Source organism: Hylobates moloch, unplaced genomic scaffold (genome assembly GCF_009828535.3).
Source record: "Hylobates moloch isolate HMO894 unplaced genomic scaffold, HMol_V3 SCAFFOLD_22, whole genome shotgun sequence".
In the NCBI taxonomy this organism is placed as follows: domain Eukaryota; kingdom Metazoa; phylum Chordata; class Mammalia; order Primates; family Hylobatidae; genus Hylobates; species Hylobates moloch.
Window position 1 is genome coordinate 27,873,737 of NW_026652297.1, and position 25,944 is coordinate 27,899,680.

The 25,944-nt window shown below is 45.3% G+C and overlaps 1 protein-coding gene across 3 annotated transcripts in view; it reads right to left on the reverse strand.

Moving 5' to 3' along the window:
* TNFRSF10B (TNF receptor superfamily member 10b) overlaps window positions 1-21,309 on the reverse strand; it is a 49,273-nt gene extending 27,964 nt beyond the window's left edge. For 2 of the 3 annotated variants that reach the window (XM_032144151.2, XM_032144152.2), the window contains exon 1: window positions 20,997-21,309. In XM_032144151.2, coding sequence (XP_032000042.1) covers window positions 20,997-21,254 — 258 coding nt within the window. In that variant the 5' untranslated portion in view covers window positions 21,255-21,309. Of the gene's footprint in view, window positions 1-20,739; window positions 20,809-20,996 lie in introns of those variants that run through there. The other variant, XM_058433406.1, reaches the window with a different exon arrangement.
* Window positions 21,310-25,944: the final 4,635 nt, after the last annotated feature.

The window sequence follows — 25,944 nt, forward strand, 5'->3', positions numbered from 1 at the left end:
TGCCTGAATCCCAGCACTTTGGGAGGCCAAGGTAGGGTGGATCACCTGAGGTCGGGAGTTCAAGACCAGCCTGGCCAACATGGTGAAACCCTGTTTCTATTAAAAACACAAAAATTAGCTGGACGTGGTGGTGGGCATCTGTAATCCCAGCTACTGAAGAGGCTAAGGCAGGAGAATCACTTGAACCCGGGAGGCGGAGGTTGCAGTGAGCTGAGATGGCACCATTGCACTACAGCCTGGGCAACAAAAGTGAAATTTTTGTCTCAAAAAAAAAAAGAAAACAATTGAACTCGGAAGCAGAGAGTAGAATGGTAGTTACTAGAGTCTGGGCATGGGGGAATGGGGAGATGATAATCAAAGGTACAAAGCACCGGTTAGACAGGAAGAATAAGATTTTTGAGATCTGTTGCACAGTGGAATGAATATAGTTAATAACAGCGTATTGTACACTTCAAAATTGCTAAAAGAATAAATTTCAAATGTTCTCACTATAAAAATGGTAAGTATTTGAGGTGATGGACATATTAATTAGCTGATTTAATTATTCCATATCGTATTCATAAATCATAACATAACTTGTACCCTATAAATCCCCATAAGTACATACAATTTATTGAGACTTGCCATGTTGTCCAGGCAGGTCTTGAACATTCGCCTGGGCTCAAGCAGTCTTCCTGCCTCGGCCTCTCAAAGTGCTGAGATTACAGGCATGAGCCACTGTGCCTGGCCGTAATTTCTTAATTTACAATAAAAATTTTAAAAAAAGTTTAAAAAGGGCAAAGGACTTGAAAGACATTTCTCCAAAGAAGATAAGCAAAGGGCCCATAAGCACATGAAAAGATGCTCAACACCGCTGACATCTACTATATTAAAAACAACAGCATGGAAAATAACAAGAGCTGGTGAGGTGTGAAGAAACGGGAACCCTCGTGCCCTGTTGGTGGGAATGTAAACGCGCACTGTGAAAAACAGTATTGTGGCAGGCCAGGTTTCACTAACTCAGCCCTCCATCACAACTGTGTCAGTACTGACTCAGGGGTTAAGTTAAATATTAAAAGCTAAAAAAAAAGCCAGTGCCCTTATATAAAGTCTGGGATGTAACAAAACCGCACCAAGAGTTTTGCCTAGGCCTTTCCTGGGCCTTAAAGCATGACAAAATAATGAAGGAATTCTTAACAAGGATCCATTTAGGATTAAACAAGTTTTACTGGGGGTCTGAAGAAACTCCCCAGGCCTCCACAAACAAGTGTGTGGGAGGTCTGAAGGAACTCCCCAAACCTCCACGATTTAGCGGGAGACAAGATAAGGGTATCACCCCAGCACCTGGGCCCATTTAGCTTAAGTAAATTTACTGAGGCTCCGGAGGAAGGTCTTCAGGACTCAGACCTTAGTTACAGATTAAAAGAAGTTAATCACTTGTCTTTAGATGAATGCACACTTACATGTAGGCATATAGCTTAGAAGGGATATAAACTCTGAAAAGCTTTGTAATTTTGAGTTGGTCTGGTGATAATTTCCAGGCCTTCTCCCTGTAACCAGTTACAGAAATACGCGCTTCCTCCCCAGTTCACCTGCATCTCATTATTGGGCAGCCCCACCCTCAGTTTGGTCTGGGAACAAAAAACTCGCCAGCTAGAAGATAAGGACAGTGCTGCATTCAGCGGCTGGTAGCTTGCGATGAGACAGTCTTCAGGAGGATCCCAGCAGCTGTCAGGTGAGGTTTCCCCGGGGGACCCTCCAGAGGGCTGTTTATGTGTAAATCTACATGTCCCTTTCTCTACTGGGGAAGAACAGAGATAAGGAGCTGAGTGCTCAAAGGGTGAGTCAATGGGATCCTTTGCCAGGAGCCTATTGTTTTCCCATTTGGGCTTGTTAAGCCATTTAACAAATCTACACGTCTCTTTCTCTACTGGGGAAGAACAGAGATAAGGAGCGGATGTGCTCAAAGGGTGAGTCAATGGGATCCTATGCCAGGAGCCTATTGTTTTCCCATTTGGGCTTGTTAAGCCATTTATCCGGTACTGCCAAGGGAAGCAATATGGCTGGCTCATACACCCACTTTCCCTTTGGTTGGTATCAGGTTTTGCGTTAGTTTTGAGAGTCTGTTTTGCCGTAGTGCATTTCCTCTTGGGTTTTTCTGAGATGTTTCCATTTGTTTGTGTGTCTGTCTTGTTCCTTTTGATACCATGTAAACTTGAAAATGGGAAATATTGGGGCCATCTCTGCTGAGAGGCCTCTGGGAAGGAGAAAGATTTTTTGAAGCTCAATGATTGACAGTCAGCTTAATTAAAAGCTAACATCCAAAATGTGTATGTGCATATGTGTGTGTGTGTGCGCGCGCGCGGGCGTGAAGGCCTTTAAAAGGCCTTCATGTTTTTGGTTTTATGTCTCTCTCTCCTAGGGCCTTATCTTTTTTTTTTTTTTTTTGAGATGGAATCTCGCTCTGTCGCCCAGGCTGGAGTGCAGTGGCGCAATCTCGGCTCACTGCAAGCTCCGCCTCCCGGGTTCACGCCATTCTCCTGCCTCAGCCTCTCCAAGTAGCTGGGACTACAGGCGCCCGCCACCACGCCCGGCTAATTTTTTGTATTTTTAGTAGAGACGGGGTTTCATCGTGGTCTCGATCTCCTGACCTCGTGATCCACCCGCCTCGGCCTCCCAAAGTGCTGGGATTACAAGCCTTAGCCACCGCGCCCGGCCGGGCCTTATCTTTTTGAGCAAAACTTTTTTTCTTCTCAGTTGACTGAATTCTGTTTTCTTCATTAATAGCTATTAAACAGAAGCTACTCTGGGGTTTTAAAGAAAAAGTGGGCCGGCCGCGGTGGTTCACGCCTGTAATCCCAGAACTTTGGGAGGCCGAGGTGGGCGGATCACGAGGTCAAGAGATCGAGACCATCCTGGCTAACACGGTGAAACCCCGTCTCTACTAAAAATACAAAAAATTAGCCGGGCGAGGTGGCGGGCGCCTGTAGTCCCAGCTACGCGGGAGGCTGAGGTAGGAGAATGGCGTGAACTCCAGGGGGCAGAGCCTGCAGTGAGCCGAGATCGCGCCACTGCACTCCAGCCTGGGTGAAAGAGCGAGACTCCGTCTCAAAAAAAAAAAGAAAAGAAAAAAAGAAAAAGTGTAATTTAGACACTTAGAAATGTCTTTGGGAAAAAATTGTTTAAGTGCACTGTAAAAGCATCACATGGTCTAGCCTCATAATTATTCTCCCTTTTTGGAAAACCCAGGATTCAGTGTGGGCTCCGCCCAGAGCTCAAAGATCCAATTAAGGCTGGGCGTGGTGTCTTATGACTGTAATCCCAGCACTTTGGAAGGCCGAGGCAGGCTGATCACTTGAAGTCAGGAGTTCGAGACCAGCGTGGCCAACATGGTGAAACCCCACCTCTACGAAAAATACAAAAATTAGCCAGGCATGGTGGCAGGCACCTGTAATCCCAGCTACTTGGGAGGCTGAGGCACGAGAATTGCTTGAACCCAGGAGGCAGAGGTTGCAGTGAGCGGAGATCATGCCACTGTACTCTGTCACCCAGGCTGGAGTGCAGTGGTGCAAACTCAGCTCACTGCAACCTCCACCTCCCAGGTTCAAGCAATTCTCCTGCCTCAGCCTCCCGAGTAGCTGGGATTACAGGTGTGTGCCACCACGCCTGGCTAGTTTTTGTATTTTTTTGTAGAGACGCGGTTTTCCCATCTTGGCCAGGCTGGTCACGAACTCCTGGCCTCAAGTGATCCACCCCGCCTTGGCCTCCCAAAGTGCTGGGATTACAGGTGTAAGCTGCCGTGCCCTGCTATAATGCATACGGTTTCTCACCTTTGAGTAACAGTAAAGTTCATTTATATGTCCGTTCCAAGACGACTTCAGTGCAAATGCTTTGAGAGCACCTGGGTCTACAGGTCATACTTGGCCTCTAAATCCTTCTTTTATTTTTATTTATTTATTTATTTATTTATTTTTTGAGACTGAGTTTCCCTCTTGTTGCCCAGGCTGGAGTACAGTGGCGTGATCTCAGCTCACTGCAACCTCCACCTCCCAGGTTCAAGCAATTCTCCTGCCTCAGCCTCCCAAGTAGCTGGGATTACAGGCATGCGCCACTACACCCAGCTAATTGTTGTATTTTTAGTAGAGACGGGGCTTTACCATGTTGGCCAGGTTGGTCTCAAACTCCTGACCTCAAGTGATCAGCCCACCTCGGCCTCCCAAAGTGCTGGCATTATAGGCATGAGCCACCGTGCCCAGCCTAAATCCTTCTTTCTGTTATTAGTAGAAAAACGATATAGAGTATTGGAATATACTTTTTCTGAGTCCTAATTACTCATTTAGGTTTTTTTTTCTTTTTGGAATCCTAGTTGGAATCCAAATTACTCATTTAGGTTTTTTTTTTCTTTTTGGAATCCTAGTTGCCTAGATGTTGGTTTTTGTTCAATGCCACCCAACAATACATTTGATTTGTTCTTTTCTGCCTAACCTGACAAACTTTTTCTTGTGCTTCTTGTTTGTTGGTTAATTTTGTGAAACAAATCCTCATTTAAGACCACTGTTTACTTTTATTTTTCAGAAGGAGTCTTGCTCTGTGGCCCAGGATGGAGCGTAAAGGCATGATCCAGGCTCACTGCAACCTCCGCCTCCCGGGTTCAAGCGATTCTCTTGCTTCAGCCTCCCGAGAAGCTGAGATTACAGGCCCCACTACCATGCCTGACTAATTTTTGTATTTTAGTAGAGACAGGGTTTTGCCATGTTGGCCAGGCTGGTCTCAAACTCCTGACCTCAAGTGATCCACCCGCCTCTGCCTCCAAAAGTGCTGGGATTACAAGCTTGAGCTACCTCACCCGGCCAAGATCACTGTTTTCATGCTTGTTTTACACTTCATATATTTTGAAGTGTATTAATTTACTTAGTATTCATGATTTGAATAATTTCACCAAACAAATACTTTTTGGTAATTTGTAATGAGTTCTTCCAATTCTTATACTTTGCTTGGTACTTGTAATAAGTATGTAAAGGTAAAAGAAATAATTTTTCTGTATTCTGCCAAGCATAATTTTATATAATGAATCATCCATTTTTTTCTTAAAAAAAGTAGAGTTTCAAACAGATCACCCCATGTTTATAGCAGTATTATTCACAACAGCCAAAATAGGGAAGTAGTCTGTCTCCATCATATGCATGAATAAACAAAATGTGGTATATGCATACAATGGAATCTTATTCACCTTAAAAAAGGAAATGCTGACAAATGCTACAACATGGATGAACCTTGAGAATATTATGCTACATGATATAAACCAGTCAGAAATGACAAATACTGGCTGGGTGCAATGGCTCACACCTGTAATCCCAGCACTTTGGGAGGCCAAGGCAGGTGGATCACCTGAGGTCAGGAGTTTGGGACTATCCTGGCAAAATGGTGAAACACTGTCTCTACTTAAAATGAAAAAATTAGCCAGGTGTGGTCGTGGGCGCCTGCAATCCCAGCTACTTGGGAGGCTGAGGCAGGAGAATCATTTAAACCCAGGAGGTGGAGGTTGCAGTGAGCAGAGATCATGCCACTGCACTCCAGCATGGGTGACAGAGCAAGACTGTCTCAAAAAAAAGAAAAAGAAAAAGAAAAGGCAAATACTGTATGATTCCAATTATATGCGGTACTTAGAGTAGTTAATAAAGACAGAAAGCACAGTAGTTGTCAGAGGCTGGGTAGAGGGGAGAATCAGAAGTTGTTTAATGGGTATAGGATTTCACTTCATCAAGACAAAAAGTGTTCTGGAGATTGGTTACACAACAATGTGAATGTTAACACACCTGAACTGTACATTTAAAATAGTTACAATGGTAAGTTTTATTAAATATATGTATTTTATCACAAATAAATATTTTTTAAAAAGCAGGTACCTGATAAGCTGTCCCCAAAATATATCAATGCCCCACTAAATACCAAAGAGTCACAGACGACAGAAAACAGCAGTACAGCTATTCGGGAGAGGATCTCTGTGCTATAAATGACATAAGAGCTATTGGAGAAGCTTGGTGGTGGTGGTAGTGGTGGTGATGTTTTTTTTCTGTTTTTAGTTTTTTTTTTTTTAGATGGTGTCTGGCTCTGTCACCCAGGCTGGAGTGCAATGGCGTGATCTCGGTTCACTGCAACCTCCGCCTCCTGGGTTCAAGCGATTCTCCTGCCTCGGCCTCCTGAGTAGCTGGGGTTACAGCCATGTGCCACCGTACCTGGCTAATTTTTCACATTTCTGGTAGAGATGGGGTTTCACCATGTTGGCCAGGCTGGTCTTGAACTCCTGACCTCAAGTGATCCTCCCGCTTCGGCTCCAAAAGTGCTGGGATTACAGGTGTGCGCCACTGTGTCTGGCCATATTAGAGAAATCTGAATAGGGTCTGAGGATTAGTTGTAGTAACGTGTTGATGTTAATACTCTCATTTTGAATGCTGTATCATGGTTATGGGGGAGAACGTTCTTATTTGTAAAAAGTATGCACCAAAGTGTTGAGGAATTATGTCATGAAGTCAACACCTAGCCTTCAGATGATTCAGGGAAAAGTATTTGTGTAGTTTTTGCAAATTTCCTATAATATTGAGAGTGTTTTAAGATAAAAAGTGAAATTTAGACTATAAAAGTCAAAATGAAAACATTTTGTTGAGCTCATTTCAACTGCCTGAATTTAAGCAAGACAAAATGCAGCCCTCTTTCATAAAAGCTTGTCCAGTATTTGGTGACAGTGAAGCTAACATGTGTCCCTCAAATTGTCCCTTCCTCTGGCTGGGCCCCCTCTGGGTTCAGACAACATCTATGTCCCCTTTCTCTGCTGTCACATTCCTATTCTCTCCTGTCTTCCCTGGCTCTCCTGATAGGTTCTCTCCTTTGACATTTTACTATGAAAATTTTCAAGCACTCAGTAAAGTTTGCAGATTTGTGCAATGAATACCCACAACAGCAAAATGCATATATATATATATGCCCACTGAAGCCTTCGCCTCCCAGGTTCAAACTATTCTCCTGCCTCAGCCTACTAGTAACTGGGATTATAGACGCACATCACTATGCCTGGCTAATTTTTTTGTCTTTTTAGTAGAGATGGGGTTTCACCATGTTGGCCAGGCTGGTCTTGAACTCCTAACCTCAAGTTATCTACCCGCTTTGGCCTTCCAAAGTGCTTACAGGCATGAGCCACCACGCAGGACCAAAATGCATAATTCTTAAGTGTTCTATTCAGTGAGTTTTGATAAATTCATACACATATATAATCCAAATCCTTTATCTAAAATCATACAATATGAGGATAACCACAGAAAATCCCTATAGCCCCTTCTCAGGTAATCCTAATCGGCAACACCGCTCGAAGAAGTGATTGGTTTTTCCACGATCAATCAGTATTGCCAGTTCTGAAATTTTGAATACATATACTCATCTTCGTGAGCCTTTTTAAACTCGGCTTATTGTTTTGAGATTCACCTGTCATTCTATGTATGAGTAGTGTTGTTCCTTTTTGTTGATAAACAAATTTCATTGTATACATATGCCCCGATTATGCCATGTGCTTATCTATTTTTCTGCTGATAGATCTCTGAGCCGTTTTCAGCTTTTGGCTATCAAAATTAAGACTGCCATAGAATATTCTTTTACAAATTTATTGTGGACATATGTTTTCAATCATCTTCCATTTCAGCCGGGCGCAGTGGCTCACGCCTGTAATCCCAGCACTTTGGGAGGCTGAGGCGGGCGATCATTTGAGGGCAGGAGTTCGAGACCAGCCTGACCAACATGGAGAAACACTGTCTCTACTAGAAATACAAAAAAATTAGCCGGACATGGTGACACATGCCTGTAGTCCCAGCTACTTGGGAGGCTGAGGCAGGAGAATTGCTTGAACTCAGGAGACAGAGGTTACAGTGAGCTGAGATCACGCCACTGAACTCCAGTCTGGGAGACAGAGTGAGACTCCTTTAAAAAAAAAAAATGCTGAGCGCGGTGGCTCACGCTTGTAATCCCAGCACTTTGGGAGGCCGAGGCGGGCGGATCACGAGGTCAGGAGATCAAGACCACGGTGAAACCCCGTCTCTACTAAAAAATACAAAAAATTAGCCGGGGGTGGTGGTGGGCGCCTGTAGTCCCAGCTACTCGGAGAGGCTGAGGCAGGAGAATGGCGTGAACCCGGGAGATGGAGCTTGCAGTGAGCCGAAATTGCACCACTGCACTCCAGCCTGGGCGACAGAGCGAGACTCCGTCTCAAAAAAATAAATAAAATAAATAAATAAATAATTTGTCCATTTCACCTATGTTGTCTATGTCTATTGGCCTAAAGTTATTGATAAGATCTCTTTATTATCCTTTTAATGGTGCATAGTTTTTAATAATAAATCGTTATTAATTCCTGATTAACACTGGTACTTTCTGTTCTCTTTTTTCCCTGTTAGTCTAGTTAGGGGGTTATTAATTTTGTTGATAGTTTTAAAGAACAAACTTTTGATTCAGTTTGTTTTTATTGTTTATATTCGATTACACTGATTTTTAATCCTCCTTGTTATTTCCCTTAGTTTTAATTTACATTTACATTTTATAATTTATTAATGGGGATCTTCAGGTCATGGATTTTATTCAGTGCTTTTTTTCTTAATAGCTTTGATGAGGTCTAATTCACATAATTAACAATTATATTCACATAATTCACTCATTTAAAATGTACGGCTTAATGGTTTTTAATATACTCATAGAGTTATGCCACCATCACTATAATCAATTTTAGAACATTTTCATCACCCCCAAAAGAAACTCTAACTCATTAAGGGCCATTCTCCATTTCCCTTAACTCCCATTCTTTTAATAGAACCATTGAAAGCTATACATTTTACTCTAAGAACCATATTAGTGGCCGGGCACAGTGGCACACGCCTGTAATCCCAGCACTTTGGAAGGCCAAGGCGGGCGGATCACAAGGTCAGAAGTTCAAGACCAGCCTGACCAACAAGGTGAAACCCCATCTCTACTAAAAATACAAAAATTAGCTGGGCGTGGTGGCACGTGCCTGTAATCCCAGCTACTCAGGAGGCTGAGGCAAGAGGATCCCTTGAACCTGGGAGGCAGAGGTTACAATGAGCCGAGATTGTGCCACTGCACTCTAGCCTGGGCAACAGAGCGAGACTCCATCTCAAAAACAACAACAACAAAAAAAACATATTAATAGCTTCCCACAAGTTTTGATGCATTAAACCTTCATTATCATTTATTTTGAAATATTTTTGAATTACCTTTTAATGTCTCCTTTGAACCATGGATTATTTATAAGTGTGTTGCTTAGCATCCAAATTTGGACGTCTTTCTAGACATTGTTATCTATTTCCAATTGAATTTCACTGAGATCAGAGAACATACATTGTATGAGTTCTCTTTTTTAAAAGAGACTTTACTTAAGACTTATTTTATAGCCCAGAATATGGGCTATAAAATGAGTGAGGGTACCATCTTCACTAGAAGAGAATGAGTTTTCAGTAGATGCATGTGTGTGCTATAAATGTCAATTAAGTCAAGGTGGTTCAGATCTTTTATGACTTTACTGATATTTTGTCAAACCATTCCAGTAAAGTCATAAAAGATCTGAACCACCTTGAGATTGGAGTCTCACTCTGTTGCCCAGGCTGGAGTGCTGTGGCATGATCTCGGCTCACTGCAACCTCCGCCTCCTGGGTTCAAGTGATTCTCCTACCTTAGCCTCCCCAGTAGCTGGGATTACAGGTGTACGACACCACACCTGGCTGATTTTTGTATTTTTAGTAGAGACAAGGTTTCTCTATTTTGGCTAAGCTGGTCTCGAACTCCTGACCTCAGGTGAATCCGCCTACCTTGGCCTCCCAAAGTGCTGGGTAAATTTTTGCTTCATTTATTTTGAAGCTCTATTATTGAGGACATATACCTTATGATTATTATGCCTACTGGATGAATTAACTCTCTTAACACTACAAAGGTCCCTTTTCATGTCTTATAACATTCTTTGCCTTAAAATCCACCTCATATGATATTAAGATAGCCACAGCAGTTTTCTTAGGCTTATTATTGAATGGTATATCTATTTTCATCCATTTGCTCCTACTATACCTGCGTTTTGCTTTTAAATTCCATCTCTTGGCTGGGCACAATGGCTCATGCCTGTAATCCCAGCACTTGGGGAGGCCAAGGTGGGCAGATCACCTGAGGTCAGGAGTTCGAGACCAGACTGGCCAACATGGTGAAACCCCATCTCTACTAAAAATACAAAAATTAGCCAGGCATGGTGATACGTGCCTGTAATCCCAGCTACTTGGGAGGCTAGGGCAGGAGAATCACTTGAACCCGGGAGGAGGAGGTTTCAGTGAGCTAACATCTCACCACTGTACTCCAGCCTGGGCAATAGACCAAGACTCTGTCTCAAAAAAAAAATTCCATCTCTTATAAACATTATGTAGTTAAGTCTTGCTTTTTCATCCTTAGAACCATATCTACCTTTGAGTTATAGTGTTTGGTGGATTTACAGTTAGTGTAATTATTCATATAGCCAAAATAGTTCTATAATTTTACCATTTTTTGTCCATTCTATTTTTTTACCTGTTCCTTCTTACCTGCATATTTAATGTTAATTAAGTATGTTTTAGAATCCCATTTTAATTGTGCATTGGATTTTTTTTTTCAGATGGAGTTTCGCTCTTTTTGCCCAAGCTGGAGTGCCATGGCACAATCTCGGCTCACCACAACCTCTGCCTCCCAGGTTCAAGCGATTCTCCTGCCTCAGCTTCCCGAGTAGCTGGGATTACAGGCATGCGCCACAATGCACAGCTAATTTTGTATTTTTAGTAGAGATGGGGTTTCTCCATGTTGGTTAGGGTGGTCTTGAACTCCCGATCTCAGGTGATCTGCTCACTTCACCCTCACAAAGTGCTGGGATTACAGGTGTGAGCCACCACGCCCAGCCTGTGCATTGGCTTTTTAAATCAACAATATTTCCATTTTGTATGTAATTGTTATAGTGACTATAATAAATGCTGTTTTTTTAAATCTAAAACTAAGTTAAATTATATATAACATGAAACTTATCTTTTAATCTTTTAAAGTACATAGTTCAGTGACACTACATTTATTAATGTTGTTGTGCAACAATCACAACTATCCATCCTCAGAAGTTATTTCATCTTCCCATTCGTCCCTCCTTACAACCCCTGGCATCCAACATTCTAATTTTGGTTTTTATGAATTTGACTACATTAGATACCTCATAGAAGTGGAATCCTATTTCATTTGTCCTTTTATGAATGGCATTTTACTGAGCACGTCTTTAATGTTCATCCATTGTGTAGCATGTGCCAGTATTTCCTTCCTTTTCATGGCTGAGTAATACTCCATTGTATGAATATACCACATTATCTATTGATCTGTCCAACTTGGGTTTCTTCCACTTTTTGCCTATTGTGAATAATACTGCTATAAACGTGGGTGTTCAATTATCTGTTTGAAACCATGCTTTCAATTTTTTTGAACATATACCTAGAAGTGGGAATGATGGATCATCTGGTAATCCCGTTTTTACTTTTGAGGAACTATCATACTGTTTTCCATAGTGGCTGCACCATTTTACGTTCCCATTAACAGGGCATGAGGGTTCCAACTTCTCTACAACCTTGCTAATGCTTATTGTGTGTATGTTTTGTTTTTTTGCTTGTTTGTTTTTTGAGATGGAGTCTCGCTCTGTTGCCCAGGCTGGAGTGCAGTGGTGCGATCTCAGCTCACTGCAAGCCCCGCCTCCTGGGTTCACACCATTCTCCTGCCTCAGCCTCCCGAGTAGCTGGGACTACAGGCGCCCACCACCACGCCCGGCTAATTTTCTTTTTATTTTTTAGTGGACACAGGGTTTCACCATGTTAGCCAGGATGGTCTCGATCTCCTGACCTTGTGATCTGCCCACCTCGGCCTCCCAGAGTGCTGGGATTACAGGCGTAAGCCACCACACCCGGCCTGTGTGTGTTTTTTATAATAGTCATCCTGATGGGTATAGGATGGTATCTCTGTGGTTTTGACCAGCAATTCCCTAATGATTAGTGATTAGAGTATCTTTTCATATACTTACTGACCATTTGTATATTTGCTTTGGAGAAATGTTTATAAAAATCAGTTGCCCATTTTTAACTGGGTTGTTTGTTTTCGTTTTGTTAGACTATAGGATTTCTTTATATATTTTAGATATTAAGCCCTTATCAGATATATAACTTACAAATATTTTCTCTCATTCTGTGGGTTTTGCCTTTTTATCCAGTTAATAGTATCTTTTGATGCACAAGAGTTACTGATTTTCATGAAGTCCAAAATGTATATTTTTTCTTTTGTTGCCTGTGTCCATGATGTCATATCCAAGAAATTATTGCCAAATCCAATGTCACAGAATTTTTATCCTATATTTTCTTTCACGAGTTCTATAGTTTTAGCACTTAGATTTACATCTTTTATTTGTTTTTAGCTATTTTTATATACGATGTTAGGCTAAGGTTCACTTCATTCTTTTGAATGTGGATATCCAGTTCTCCTAGCCCTATTCATTGAAAAGACGGCCCTTTCCTCCATTCAACAGTCTTGGCACCCTTGTAAAAAATAATTTGGCCATATATGTGAGTGTTTATTTCTGGCTGCTCTATTCTATTCCACTGATCGATTTTTCTGCTTTTATGCCAGTACCATGCTATTTTGATTACTGCAGCTTTGTAGGAAGTTCTGAAAAGCAGGAAATGTGAATCTTACTACATTTTTATTCATTTTCAAGATTGTTTTGGCTCTTCTAGCCCCTAGAAATTCCATATGAATTTTAGGATACATTTTTTCATTTCTGCAAAAATGTCCTTGGGATTTTGATACAGATTACATTGAATATGTAGATCACTTTAGGAAATGTTGACATAATTAGTCTTACAATTCATAATCATGGCATATCTTTCCATTTAGTTTTGTATTCTTTAATTATTTGCAGTAATGTTTTATAGTTTTCATTGTACAAGTCTTCCACCTCCTTGGTGAGTTTACTCCTATTTTATTATTTTTGATATGATTGTAAATGGATTTTTTCCTAATTTCTTTTTTTGAATTGTTCATTGGTAGTGTATAGAAATGCAATTGACTTTTCCAGTTGATTTTGTATTCCGCTTCTTTGATGAATTCATTTTAGTACTATTAAAGAAAAATTAAAAACAGTTTAGATATACCCCACGGCAATCACCCATAACCATGTAGCCAAAACTTAAGACATCCCGATATCCCTGAAACATTAGCTGTAATCATAAAAAAAAACCCACAAAATGTAAGTTTTACACCTTCATCATGATATAATATGGTTCAGTGAAGTTAAATCAAGCAGCTATAGAAAAATCAGCTTAAATGGCTCTGATTGCCTTTAAAAAGAATATAAATTTATAATAGTCAATCATGAAGTTGTCAAAATACATCCTCCTAACTGTCCTATACCTGCTGTATGGCAAGTTTCTTACCATTTGGTTTGAAATCTCCCAGATTGCAATCTGTACTGTCTCTTACTGAACAACAATAAATTTCAAAATTTTAAAAATTTGATATAATTTTATTTTTGGCAGTTTAATTTTTTGTGAAATCTTTCTGATTTTCTACCAGTAACATCATATCATCTGAAAACACAGATTATTGTTCAGATGCTCTTATTTCTTTTTCTTGCCTGTTTTGGCTAGAACTTCCAGTACTATGCTGAGCGGCAAAGGTACGTGGGTATCCTTACATTGTTCTTAATCTTAAAGGAAAAGCTTTCCATCTTTCAACACTGAGTATGATGTTAGCTGTGGGGTTTTCTTACATGGCTTTTATGATGTTGTGGAAGTTTTTTTCTGTTCTTAGTTTGCTCAGCGTTTTCATCATGTGTCTTTTTCCCCCTTCATTCTATTAATGCAATGTATTACATTGTTCGATTTTCATTTGTTGAAACATTCCTGCATTCCGGAAATAAATCCAACTTGGTCATGGTGTATAGTCCATCTAAGGTATTGTTGAATTCTCTCTGATAGTATTTTGTTGAAGATTTTTGCATCAATTAGGGATACTGGGATGTAGCTTTATTTTCTTGTAGTATCTTTATCTGCTTGGGTATCAGAGCAATGCTGGCCTCACGGAAAGAGTCAAGAAAGGTTCCCTTCTCTTTAAGTTTTTGAAAGAGTTTGAGAAGTAGTGGTATTAGCTCTTCCTTAAAAGCTTGTTAGAATTCACTAGTGAATTCTGTCAGCTTAATTAATAGTTTTGAAGAATCATTGTTGGTTCTGTGGATTTTCTCTATGGTTTTTCTTTTTTTTCTTTTTCTTTCTTTCTTTGAGACAGAGTCTCACTCTGTCACCCAGGCTGGAGTGCAGTGATGTGATCTTGACTCACTGCAACCTACATCTTTGGGTCTCAAGTGATCCTCTCACCTCAGCCTCCCAAGTAACTGGGATCACAGGTGTGTTCCCCCAGGCCAGGCTGGTTTTTGTATTTTTTTTGTAGAGACAGGGTTTTGCCGTATCCAGGCTGGTCTCAAACTCCCGGCTTCAAGAGATCCTCCTGTCTTGGCCTCGCAAAGTGCTGGGATTATAGGCATGAGCCACCACGTCCGGCCTCTACTGTTTTTCTATTCTTCGTTTTATTTGTTTCTTTTCTAATAATTATTTCCTTTATAATGCTAACTCTGGGTTTGGTTCATTCTTTTTCTAATTCCTACATTTGTAAACTTGTTGATTTAAGATCCTTCTTTTTTAATTAAACCATTTCTGGCTATAAATATCATAGGTGGAATCAGATACTATATATGATTTTCTGTCTGGCTTCTTTCACTCAGCATAATTATTTTGAAGTTCAGTCATATTTTCATGTGCATCAGTATTCTGTTCCTTTTTATTACTGAGTTGTATGGCAGAATTAATATGGTAATATTATAAACTGTAGGAGACTTGAAATAATACAGATTCATTCATCTCCACTACTCATTCTTTCTGCTAGAGTTGTCTCAGGCATGTACATATGTCACAAACCCTACAAAGTGTTATATTACTTGATAGTGAATATTTTCAAGAAATTAAGAGGAAATAATCATTCTTTATATGTGCATTAATATTTCTATTCCTGATGATCTTCCTTCTTTCCTTAAGATCCATGTTCCCAGCCAGGTGAGGTGGCTCACGCCTGTAATCCCAGCACTTTGGGAGGCCAAGGTGGTGGATCACCTGAGGTCAGGAGTAGTTTGAGACTGGCCTGGCCAACATGGTGAAACCCCATCTCTACTAAAAATACAAAAATTACTGGGTGTGGTGGCAAGCGCCTGTAATCCCAGCTGCTCAGGAGGCTGAGGCAGGAGAATCGCTTGAACCCGGGAGGCAGAGGTTGCAGTGAGCCGAGATTGCGCCATTGCACTCCAGCCTAGGCAACAAGAGTGCAACTGTCTCAAAAAAAAAAAAAAAGAAAGAAAGAAAGTAAAAAGAAAAATATCTGTGTTTCCATTTCATTTCATCTCTATTCAGATTGAAATATTTTAGCATTTTGTGTACTGCAGGTCTGTGAGCAATGACGTGTCCATACTGTCTCCAATAACACATTCAGGTTCCTAATTCTTAAAGCCATTTATGCCCATTTACTCCTGACCTCACCCAAGTCTCAGATTAGAAACATTAGAATCCACCACAAACCTTTCCTTTTTTTTTTTTTTTTTTTTTTTTTTAGTAGAGACGGGGTTTCACCGTGGTCTCGATCTCCTGACCTCGTGATCCGCCCGCCTCGGCCTCCCAAAGTGCTGGGATTACAAGCGTGAGCCACCGCGCCCGGCCTCTTTCCTCTTCTTACCAAACCCATTGCATCACCAGCCTGCGTTATCATCATTTCCCTCAGATCCGCCTTAGCTGCCACTTGCCTCCTTCACAATAATGCAACCTGACCCTCACCCTAATCACTAGGACCCATCCCATATGCTGCCCAGGCCGCACCTGAGGTCACCCATCTAAGCCACTCTCCACTGGGTGAACAATGATCTTTAAAGGGCGGATCTGATGAGGGATGTCCCTGGTCAAAACTTGACAATGGACTTGGGTGTTCCTCCGCACTCTATTCAGATCCTCTGTTCTGTCCTCAGCCTGCCTGCCACACTCCCCACCTCTCACGTTTAACACACTCTATGAGCAGGCTGAGGACACAACATCTGGGTTAGTGCAGCTTCCTAGAATCCACTTTACTCATTCATTCACTCATGGAAGGCATGAGGTGCCTGGCAACCACGTATGCAAGGAGCCTGGAGTATCAGGAACACGGCACGGCCCTTCCTTTCCTTAGCACAGTTTCCATTCACAGGAGCTGAGGCACAGCCATCATTAACCCCAAAGTCCACGAACATGCAAAGAGTCTGGAGGGGCTGCCCAGGCAGAAGTGACAAATGCCATCGGTGGCAGGGACAGTAATGGACATAGAGGAAAGAGTTCACACAGACAGAATTCCAGACAGACAGGAAGCCAGTATAATGGGGGAGGGGAGTAAAAACAAGAGCGGTACTGCTGAATTAATATTGTAATATGATTACAAAATGTAGGAGAGTTGAAATAATATAGAGCCACTCATCACCATTCACTCTTTCTGCTGTGCAGGACGAGGCTGTGCTGTCTGCGGGCCTCTCTGATTGAGGGAGAATGGGCATGCGGCCAGAGATGCACGGCTGTGTTGGGCCACAGAAATGGGCTCATGGGGGTGTCCATGGGCATGGTTAAGAGAGAGAAGGAAAACAAGAAGAAGGGAGGCCAGAGGTTTGGCTTATTTCAGTCTTGTCCCATTGAATTCTAGGGACCCTGCCGCCTCCCGGACATGAGTCATTGGCGGGGTTTCCCTGTCTTGTGACTCACCCACCTGTGATTCAGGCTCCTTGCTTTATACCAAGTTTGAGATGAACACCTGCTAATATTTCTCGTCAAAAGTTAACCCGAGTAACCTCTTCTTTCCTCTCTGAGTCACCCACATCCTTAAAACTGCCCAGGATAATCACAGTTCCTGCATAGGTTGTTATGTGAACTGAAAGTGTTAATATGTATGGAAAGTGCTTAGAACACAGAGCTTTAAACACATGCTCTGATTAGTACAATCATTACCCTCAATGTTGATTTTAACCAAACCATATTATCCCGGCCAAACTACCATGATCTGGAGCCTTGGGACTGCATAGCCTCCCTCTGTCAGTCAAATATGGAGGGATGACATCTCTGGAGCCAGCACAGCCACTCTGGAGGTGGGGAAGGTGACAGTGGTGGGACATCATGCTTCCTGATAGTTATTTAGGTCTCTGCTGTCACCTGCTCCACCAGACTGTGGGCTCCAGGGAGCAGTATTCACACAGGGCTCATTTGTCCTTCCCCAACCCAGGCACAGATTTTCCCAGAGTAAAGGGCTCCTCCTCTACCTGATGAATGAATCACTCCTGCCCCTGCCGCCAAGCACAGGCAGTGAGACTAGCTGTGGCCTCAGCTCACTGCGTAAGGACAGCCTCTAGCTACAGCAGGGGAAATAACCCTTAGAGCTCCGTAGCCTCTGTTGAGAACCACAGGCAGGAACTCCCAGAGGCCAAGTGCAGGGCAGAGACTGGGAGAAGCAGCTGCCTGGAGGACTCTGGATCCTTGCAGAGGACATGTCCAGTGTCTGCTGAGACTGACTCTGGGTGCCTGAGAAGAAGCCACCCAGGGAAGGACAGACTAGATTGTGGACCACTCAGGGCTGGGAGATCTGCATGTTCCCCTTCCCACAGTGGACAGAACGCATGCCAGGGGTGCTGGCTAGTTACCATCAGAAGTCAACCACCATACCTTTAGTAGTTAACTAAATGAGCCCCTGAATAAGTCAACTGAACACAAGGTATATAGTTATATGTAGTGAAAAGCTAGTATCAGAGGAGCAAACTGATCCTCAGTTTTCTAACTGTGACCAGAATAATACCCAATAGACTTTGAAAGAACACAATGATGTTCAGTACCCAAGAAAGCAAAATTCACAATGTCATGCAATAAAAAATTACTATGCATGAAAAAAAATGTCCCTACGGGCAGGAAAAAAATGTAATCAACAGAAATAGGGGCAGTAATAACAGATATAATGGTGTTGATAGATTAAAGACCTTAAAACAGGTCATCTAAAGCTTACAAATATACTTAAGGATATTTAAAAAACAGGAAAACAAAAAACACCACCACCAAAATCATAGGTTGGGCATGGTGGCTCAGGCCTGTAATCCCAATACTTTGGGAGGACAAGGTGGGAGGATTCCTTGAGCGCAGGAGTTTGAGACCAGCCTGGGCAACATGGTGAAACCCTGTCTCTACTAAAAATACAAAAATTAGCCAGGTGTGGTTGCAAGTGCCTGTGGTCCCAGCTACTTGGGAGGCTGAGGTGGGAGGATCACTTGAGCCCAAGAGGTTGAGGCTGCAGTGAGCTCTGACTGTGCCACTGCACTCCAGCCTGGGTGACAGAGTAAGACCCTGTCTCAAAAAAGAAAAACACAAAGATGACCAGGAAATAGATGGAAGATATTAAAAATGCCAAAAGAGAACTTCTAAAGTTCAAAAAAAATATATCTGATATACAGTAGATGAGATTAACAGCAGGTTAGATTCTGCAGAAGCAGATCAATGAACTTGAAGAGCCCTCACTGGGAACTACCCAAAGTGAAACATAGAAAATGATGGGGGAGAAAAAAGAACAGACACTAAGTTAGCTCTGATATAAAATCTAACATTCTAACGTAAATGTAATAAGATCTCAGTCACCAGAAGAGACAGAGTATTTGAAGAAATAATGGCTGAAAATCTTCCAAGTAGAACATAAACTCGGCTAGCCATGGTGGCTCACCCCTGTAATCCCAGCATTTTGGGAGGCCAAGGCGGGTGGATCACAAGGACAGGAGATCCAGACCATCCTGGCTAACACAGTGAAACCCCGTCTCTACTAAAAATACAAAAAGTTCGCTGGGCGCGGTGGTGCATGCCTGTAGTCCCAGCTACGCGGGAGGCTGAGGCAGAAGGATGGCGTGAACCCAGGAGGCAGAGATTGCAGTGAGCCGAGATCGCACCACTGCACTCCAGCCTAGGCGACGGAGGTGAGACTCCATCTTAAAACAAAACAAAACAAAATAAACCAAAACAACATAAACTCTAAAACCCCAAATCCAAGAAATTCAACATAACTCTGTTGTGGCTTTCTTTCTTTCTTTTTTTGAGTTGGAGTCTTGCTCTTGTCTCCCAGGCTGGAGTGCAGTGGCTCCATCTCTGCTCACTGCAACTTCTGCCTCCCGGGTTCAAGTGATTCTCCTGCCTCAGCCTCCCAAGTAGTTGGAATTGCAGGTGCCCACCACCACACCCAGCTAATTTTGTATTTTTAGTAGAGACGGGGTTTCACCATGTTGGTCAGGCTGGTCTCGAACCCTTGACCTCATGTAATCTGCCCGCCTCGGCCTCCCAAAGTGCTGGGATTACAGGCATGAGCTACCAGACCCGGCTGTTGTGGCTTTCTTTACAGAAAAGTCTCCAAGGAGAACATAAACTCTAAAACCCCAAATCCAAGAAATTCAACACAACCCAGTTGTGGCTTTCTTTACAGAAAACTCTTCCAAGTAGAAAGAACATAAAAGTCTAAAGCCAAAAATCCAAGAAATTCTTTATAGAAAAAAAAAAAAACCCCACAACAGAGCAAACAAACCAAATCACTGCAAACCAGTGCTAAGAAAAATCTTTAAAAGCAGCCAGAGACCAAAGATCCACCACCCAGAGAGAGGCAAGATGCCGCGGGGACCTAGGCCCACAGAAACCACAGCAGGAGGGGGAAGCAGATGCCTCTGTACACTCTCCTCACCATGACGGTTCGGTCCTCCCTCCACTCAGAGGTGAGACCAAGGACACACAGTGGTGTGGGGTGGAAACAGTGAACTCAACATGAGGTGTGTAACAATATCCCATAAAACTCCAGTGCTTCACACTGACATTCTTCTAGGTCAACATCAGCATTCTCTTGACCTTCCTTTCACTGTTCCTCCTCTCCCTTCCAGCCCCTCTGTACAGTCTTGAGTTAGGTCTGGGCCCACACACTTAGCCCCTCTGAGCTGCGGTCTCCTCCTCTGTAAAATGTGATGATTCACAACCTCTCCTGGCCCCAGGCGCTGTTTCAGGCGCTGAGCACACCATGCTGTTCCCTACAAAGCCGACTCTTTGTCCCTTCCCGATTATCACAGACACTTGCCAAGAGGTGGCAAGAAAGGCTCTTCCCAGACCAAAGTGCAGCTGCTATTATCAAGCAGGTCAGGCCCCAAGTGCCACAGACTCCCTTCTCCTAAATCTCATTTCCCAAGGAACCCCAAGCAGTGGCATTGGCGATGAGCGGCCCCGCACGCGTAGGGGCGCAGCCGCTAAGGAGGGGAAGGGGCCTCTCCAGCTGCGCCCGCGACGGCTCCCGCGCACGGAACTGAAGCACTGGGCCGCAGCGACCACAGGGGAGTTCTTCGCTGGCCGCAGGTTCAAAGCGATCTGCAATGAGCTCCTTTAGGAATTCATTCGAAGGCGCAAAAGAAAAAGAAATTAAGGCAGGAACTGAGCGAGGAAGGAAGGGAGGGAAAGAAATAAAGGAAGAAAGAGAAAAAGAGAAAGAAACAGAAAGTAAGAAAAGAAAACAAAATCAAAGTCCGACGACCTCTCCTTGGCTTCACGCAGCTTACTCGGGAATTCCCACCTTGTTGCCCTCCTCCACTGGATTCGGGAATTTACACCGAGTGGAGCGCGCGCTCTGCTTCCTCGCGGCCCGGGTCGCTCCTGCCTAGCCCGGGGACCCGGCTCTTCCCCCGATTACGACGACTGGTGCGTCTTGCCCGGACATGCCCGGCCGCAGGCGACCCGGGCCACGCACCCCCGCCGTGTCCCCCTCTCTCCCTGCCCCCTCCAGGCGCCAGGCGCGCTCTTCCCCAGCCAGGGACCGCGGCGGGGACTCACCGACAGCAGGATCGTGGCGACAACGAGCAGAAGGGTCTTGGGGACCCGGAGCCCAGGCCTGGCTCCCCGCGCCTCCCTGGGTCCTGTGCCGCGCCTTTTCCGGGCCCCCGAAGCGGCCGGGGCGCTCTGTTCTCCTTGTCCCATGGCCGTAGGGAACGCTCTTAGTCTCCCAGGCCCGTGGGTTTCAGCCCTTAAAGTATATCGGGCATCGTCCGTGTATTTTGTGGACGCAGAGATTGCCGGGTTCCCGGGACGCATGCTGCTTTATGTGTCCAGGCTGACTGGGGGCGGCGCGGCTGTACTTTCACTGTCCCCCGGCAGCCGTCATTCGGGGCGGGGCGAATCAGAGCCAATATGCAACTGCAAATTCCGCCACAGGTTGGTGACAACAAATAAATAAATAATAAGAGTCTCGTCAACGTAACCCTCCGCAAGCGCGTCCAAGTGGGGCGGGGAGGGGAAGGGACCGGAACTAACCTTCGCCCTGGCGGCGGCGTCCCGGGCTGTGGTTTGTTTCTGGGTCCTGTCCGCCCCAGGACAGGCACCGAAACTTGGGGAGAATGAGTTGAAGGAGGCGCTTGGGGAGTTAACGCCTCCCTGGGTCGCGCGCTTGGCTGTGAACAGGGTCTTGAGGTTCAGAGTCCGCTTTCCAGGCACGTCTTGATCCTCTCCCCTTCCCAGGGGCACCTGTCCCTCCTGTTCTCTCCTCTCTTTTTTCTTTCCTTCTTTCTTTCCTTCTCTTTCTTCCGTTCTTTTGTTTTCTTTCCTTTCTTCTTCTTTCCTTCCTTCTTGCTTTCTCTTTCCTTCCTTCCTCTCTCTTTCCTCCCTCCCTCCCTTCCTTTCCCTCCCTTCCTTCCTTCCTTGTGGTTTATTTTTTGAGACAGTCTCTCTGTGGCTTAGATTGGTGCGCCATGGTGTGATCCTGGCTCACTGCAACCTCCATCTCCCAGGTCCAAGCGATGCTCCCACCTCAGCCTCCCATGTAGCTGGAACTACAGGCCTGCACCACGACACCTGGCTAATTTTTGTATTTTTAGTAGACACGGGGGTTCACTACGTTGGCCAAAAGACCACTGAACCCAGCTTACACTCACACCTAGTCCACAAAGGTGCCTGTGTCCCTGCACCTTTGCTACACTTAGCTTTCATTTGTCACTACTCTAAGAAATAAAACATGATACATTACATTGTTATGTATTTTCATTCCTTCATGGTACTGTGTCCGGAATTGGTGGGTTCTTGGTCTCACTGACTTCAAGAATGAAGCCGCGGACCCTCGCTCTGAGTGTCACAGTTCTTAAAGGCGGCGTGTCCGGAGTTTGTTCCTTCTGATGTTCGATGTGTTCAGAGTTTCTTCCTTCTGGTGGCTTCGTGGTCTCGCTGGCTCAGGAGTGAAGCTGCAGAGCTTGGCGGTGAGTGTTACAGCTCTTAAGGCAGTGGGTCTGGAGTTGTTCGTTCCTCCCAGTGGGCTCTTGGTCTTGCTGGCTTCAGGAGTGAAGCTGCAGACCTTCGCAGTGAGTGTTACAGCTCATAAAGGCAGTGCGGACCCAAAGAGTGAGCAGTAGCAAGATTTATTGCAAAGAGCAAAAGAACAAAACTTCCACGGTGCGAAAGGGAACCCGAGCGGGTTGCCCCTGCTGGCTCAGGCAGCCTGCTTTTATTCTCTTATTTGGCCCCACCCACATCCTGCTGATTGGTAGAGCCCAGTGGTCTGTTTTGACAGGGCACTGATTGGTGCATTTACAATCCCTGAGCTAGACACAAAGGTTCTCCACCTGCCCACTAGATTAGCTAGATACGGAGTGTGGACACAAAGGTTCTCCAAGGCCCCACCAGACTAGCTAGATACAGAGTGTAGATTGGTGTATTTACAATCCCTTAGCTAGACATAAAGGTTCTCCACATCCCCACCAGACTCAGAAGCCCAGCTGGCTTCACCCAGTGGATCCTACACTGGGGCTGCAGGTGGAGCTGCCTGTCCTGAGCCGTGCGCCCGCACTCCTCAGCCCTTGGGTGGTTGATGGGACTGGGCGCCGTGGAGCAGGGGGCGGTGCTCGTCCAGGAGGCTCGGGCCTCACAGGAGCCCACAGAGGGGGTGGGAGGCTCAGGCATGGCGGTCCCGAGCCCTGCCCAGCGGGAAGGCAGCTAAGGCCCGGCGAGAAATCAAGGGCACAGCCGGTGGGCCGGCACTGCTGGGGGACCCAGTACACCCTCCGCAGCCGCTGGCCCGGGTGCTAAGCCTCTCATTGCCCCGGGGCCGGCGGGGCCGGCAGGCTGTTCCGAGTGCAGGGCCGGCCAAGCCCACGCCCACCCGGAACTCCAGCTGGCCTGCAAGTGCCGCCTGCAGCCCTGGTTCCCGCTCCCGCTCCCGCCTCACCCTCCACACCTCCCTGCAAGCTGAGGGAGCGGGCTCCAGCCTTGGCCAGCCCAGAAAGGGGCTCTCACGGTGCAGCAGTGGGCTGAAGGGCTCCTCAAGTGCCGCCAAACTGGGAGCTCAGGCAGAGGAGGCGCTGAGAGCGAGCGAGGGCTGTGAGGACTGCCAGCATGCTGTCACCTCTCAGTACTGGGGATTTTCAAGGATACAGGAGTTTTTGGTACTGGGAGTAGATGACCGGGGGGATCCAGGCAAGACTGCAGGGGAGGGCGGCAGAGAAGACTTAATTCCCAGCTGTGTACTTGGAAAACCATGCTCAGCTGGGACCAGGCCCTGCCAACTGCCATGCCTATGAATGGAAATAAGGTCTCCATCCTCAGGCTGTCAGGGTGACTTCAGATGAGCCTGGAGCTAAGCTCAGTTCCTGACCCCAGGTCCTGGCTCTGTCAGTGCTGGACTGGTCCAATCTCTATGCCAGGTCCTTCCACCCCATCCGTCTCTTTATCAAAGTAGGAATCAAGATGATCCGAAGGCTCAGGCTCTCAGGTTGTTAGAGAGTACTGAAATTGGGGGCTGTGGATGGCTGGGCCCTGCCGTGCTCCCGGTCCAGCTCAGTGACTCTGGCATGGCCCCAGCTCCTTCCTGTAAAATGAGGGGATAAAAATCTTCAGCAGCCCTGTGCAAACTTCTGCAGGCTCTGTTAACAGGTCTGGGAGGACAAATTACATCCTCAGGGCTGGTGTCAGTCACTCTGGACTCTGGATCCCCAGGGCACATGTCCTCTACTCAGCAGAGGCTGCACCTTCTCCTACCTGCACCTCAGTACCAGCTCCCTGAGCTTGAGGCAGAAACTTCTGAAGACTGGGGTGGAGCGCCATGCGGAGGGGCTGTGGAGGAACAGAGGAGCCAGAATTCAAATGAGGACAGTGATGGCACTGCAGGGCCACGGCCTGCTTTACCTGCCGCTCTTCCAGTTGTCTTTCTGTTGGGCACTCAGCCTGTGCCCCAGTTTGAAAAGTGAGCAGGAAAGATCTCAATCCGTGTGGCCACAGATGGCTGTTCACCCAGCCTCTACTGAGAGACCACAGTCCCAGTTCCTGTTCTCTGTCCTGTATCCAGGAGTGGCAGGGCAGCAAGGTGCTAGCTTCCAGGTTGAGGATGGGGACAGTGGGGACAGTGCCATGCCCTGAGCCTGTGCTGTTGGGCAGCTGGTGTCCTGCTCCCAGCCAGAGACTGCACATCTTCATGTAGTGGATTTTCCTAACAACCTGGGGACATGAGGGTGGGTTGTTTTCCCTGTTTTACAAGTGGCAAAATGAGATTCAGGAGCAATGTCTCCAGCATTTTTGTCCTCACCTTCTGTATAATAGCAGCCATATTTGGGCCTCTGCAGGGCTAGAGTTCTCTGAGCAGCTGCTTCTCTGTTCTCTATCCTGCACTTGGCCTCTGGGAGCTCATATGGTTCCTCAGCAGAGTCCACAGGGCCCTCCCTGTGCTACAGCCTGGAGCCTGTCCTTAGGCGGTGAGCTGAAGCCACCACTGCACTCACCTCATGGGTTTGTGGGGAGAATGATTCACCCAGGAAGCAGACAGTGAGCCCTTTACTCTGGGAACACACCTGTGCCTGGAGTCTGCTGGAGGCAGGGAGGACAAATGAACCCCATGTGAATCCTACTCCCTGGAGCCTACAGTGTGGGAGAGGTGACACCAGGGGTCATATAACTAATAGGAGGTAGCATGAGGGAGGCCTGAGATCTCACCACCCTTGCCTCCCCCTCCTCCACAGAGGCCGTGCTGGAGGGAGGCCATGCCATTGCAAGGCCATAGGATGTGGTATTGTTCGCCTGGAAGATGTGGTTTGATTACAGCCACCATTGAGGGTCATGGAGGGAAGCTAAGCTCCCTTTAAGGGTTTTTTTTTTTTTTTTTGGCTGGGCCTGAGGATTAAATTGGCATAAGACAGGTCCACAGGAGAAAAGCACACAAATTAATACAATGCAAGTTTTACGTGGCACAGAAAAAGCAGTGAGAGTCAGTTACTTATATACTGAATTAGACCAAGTAACTTGTGAAGAAGCAAGTAAATATGTGGAGGCTAAAAAGATGAGTTATTCTTGAGAGAGTCTCGTCTTGCCGGTGAGTGCAGTGGGCAATCTCGGTCGTCCGCCTCCGGTTCACCATTCTCTGCCTCACCCGATACTGGACACAGGCCTCAACCCGGCTAACGGGGTTTCACTGTGGTCTCGATCTTCTGACCTCGTGATCCGCCCGCCTCGGCCTCCTAAAGTGCTGGGATTACAAGCGTGAGCCACCGCGCCCGGCCTTCTATTTTTTTTTAATATCTGCTCCTTTAAGGAATAAAAAAGACAAGCTTACCTTTTAAAATGTATTTTACATATGTATACAATCTAAATTTATTTTTCTCTCTTTATCCCTGAACACTTTATTATTATTATTATTATTTTATTTTTTGGAGACGGAGTCTCGCTGTGTCGCCCAGGCTGGAGTGCAGTGGCATGATCTCAGCTCACTGCAAGCTCCGCCTCCCAGGTTCACACCATTCTCCTGCCTCAG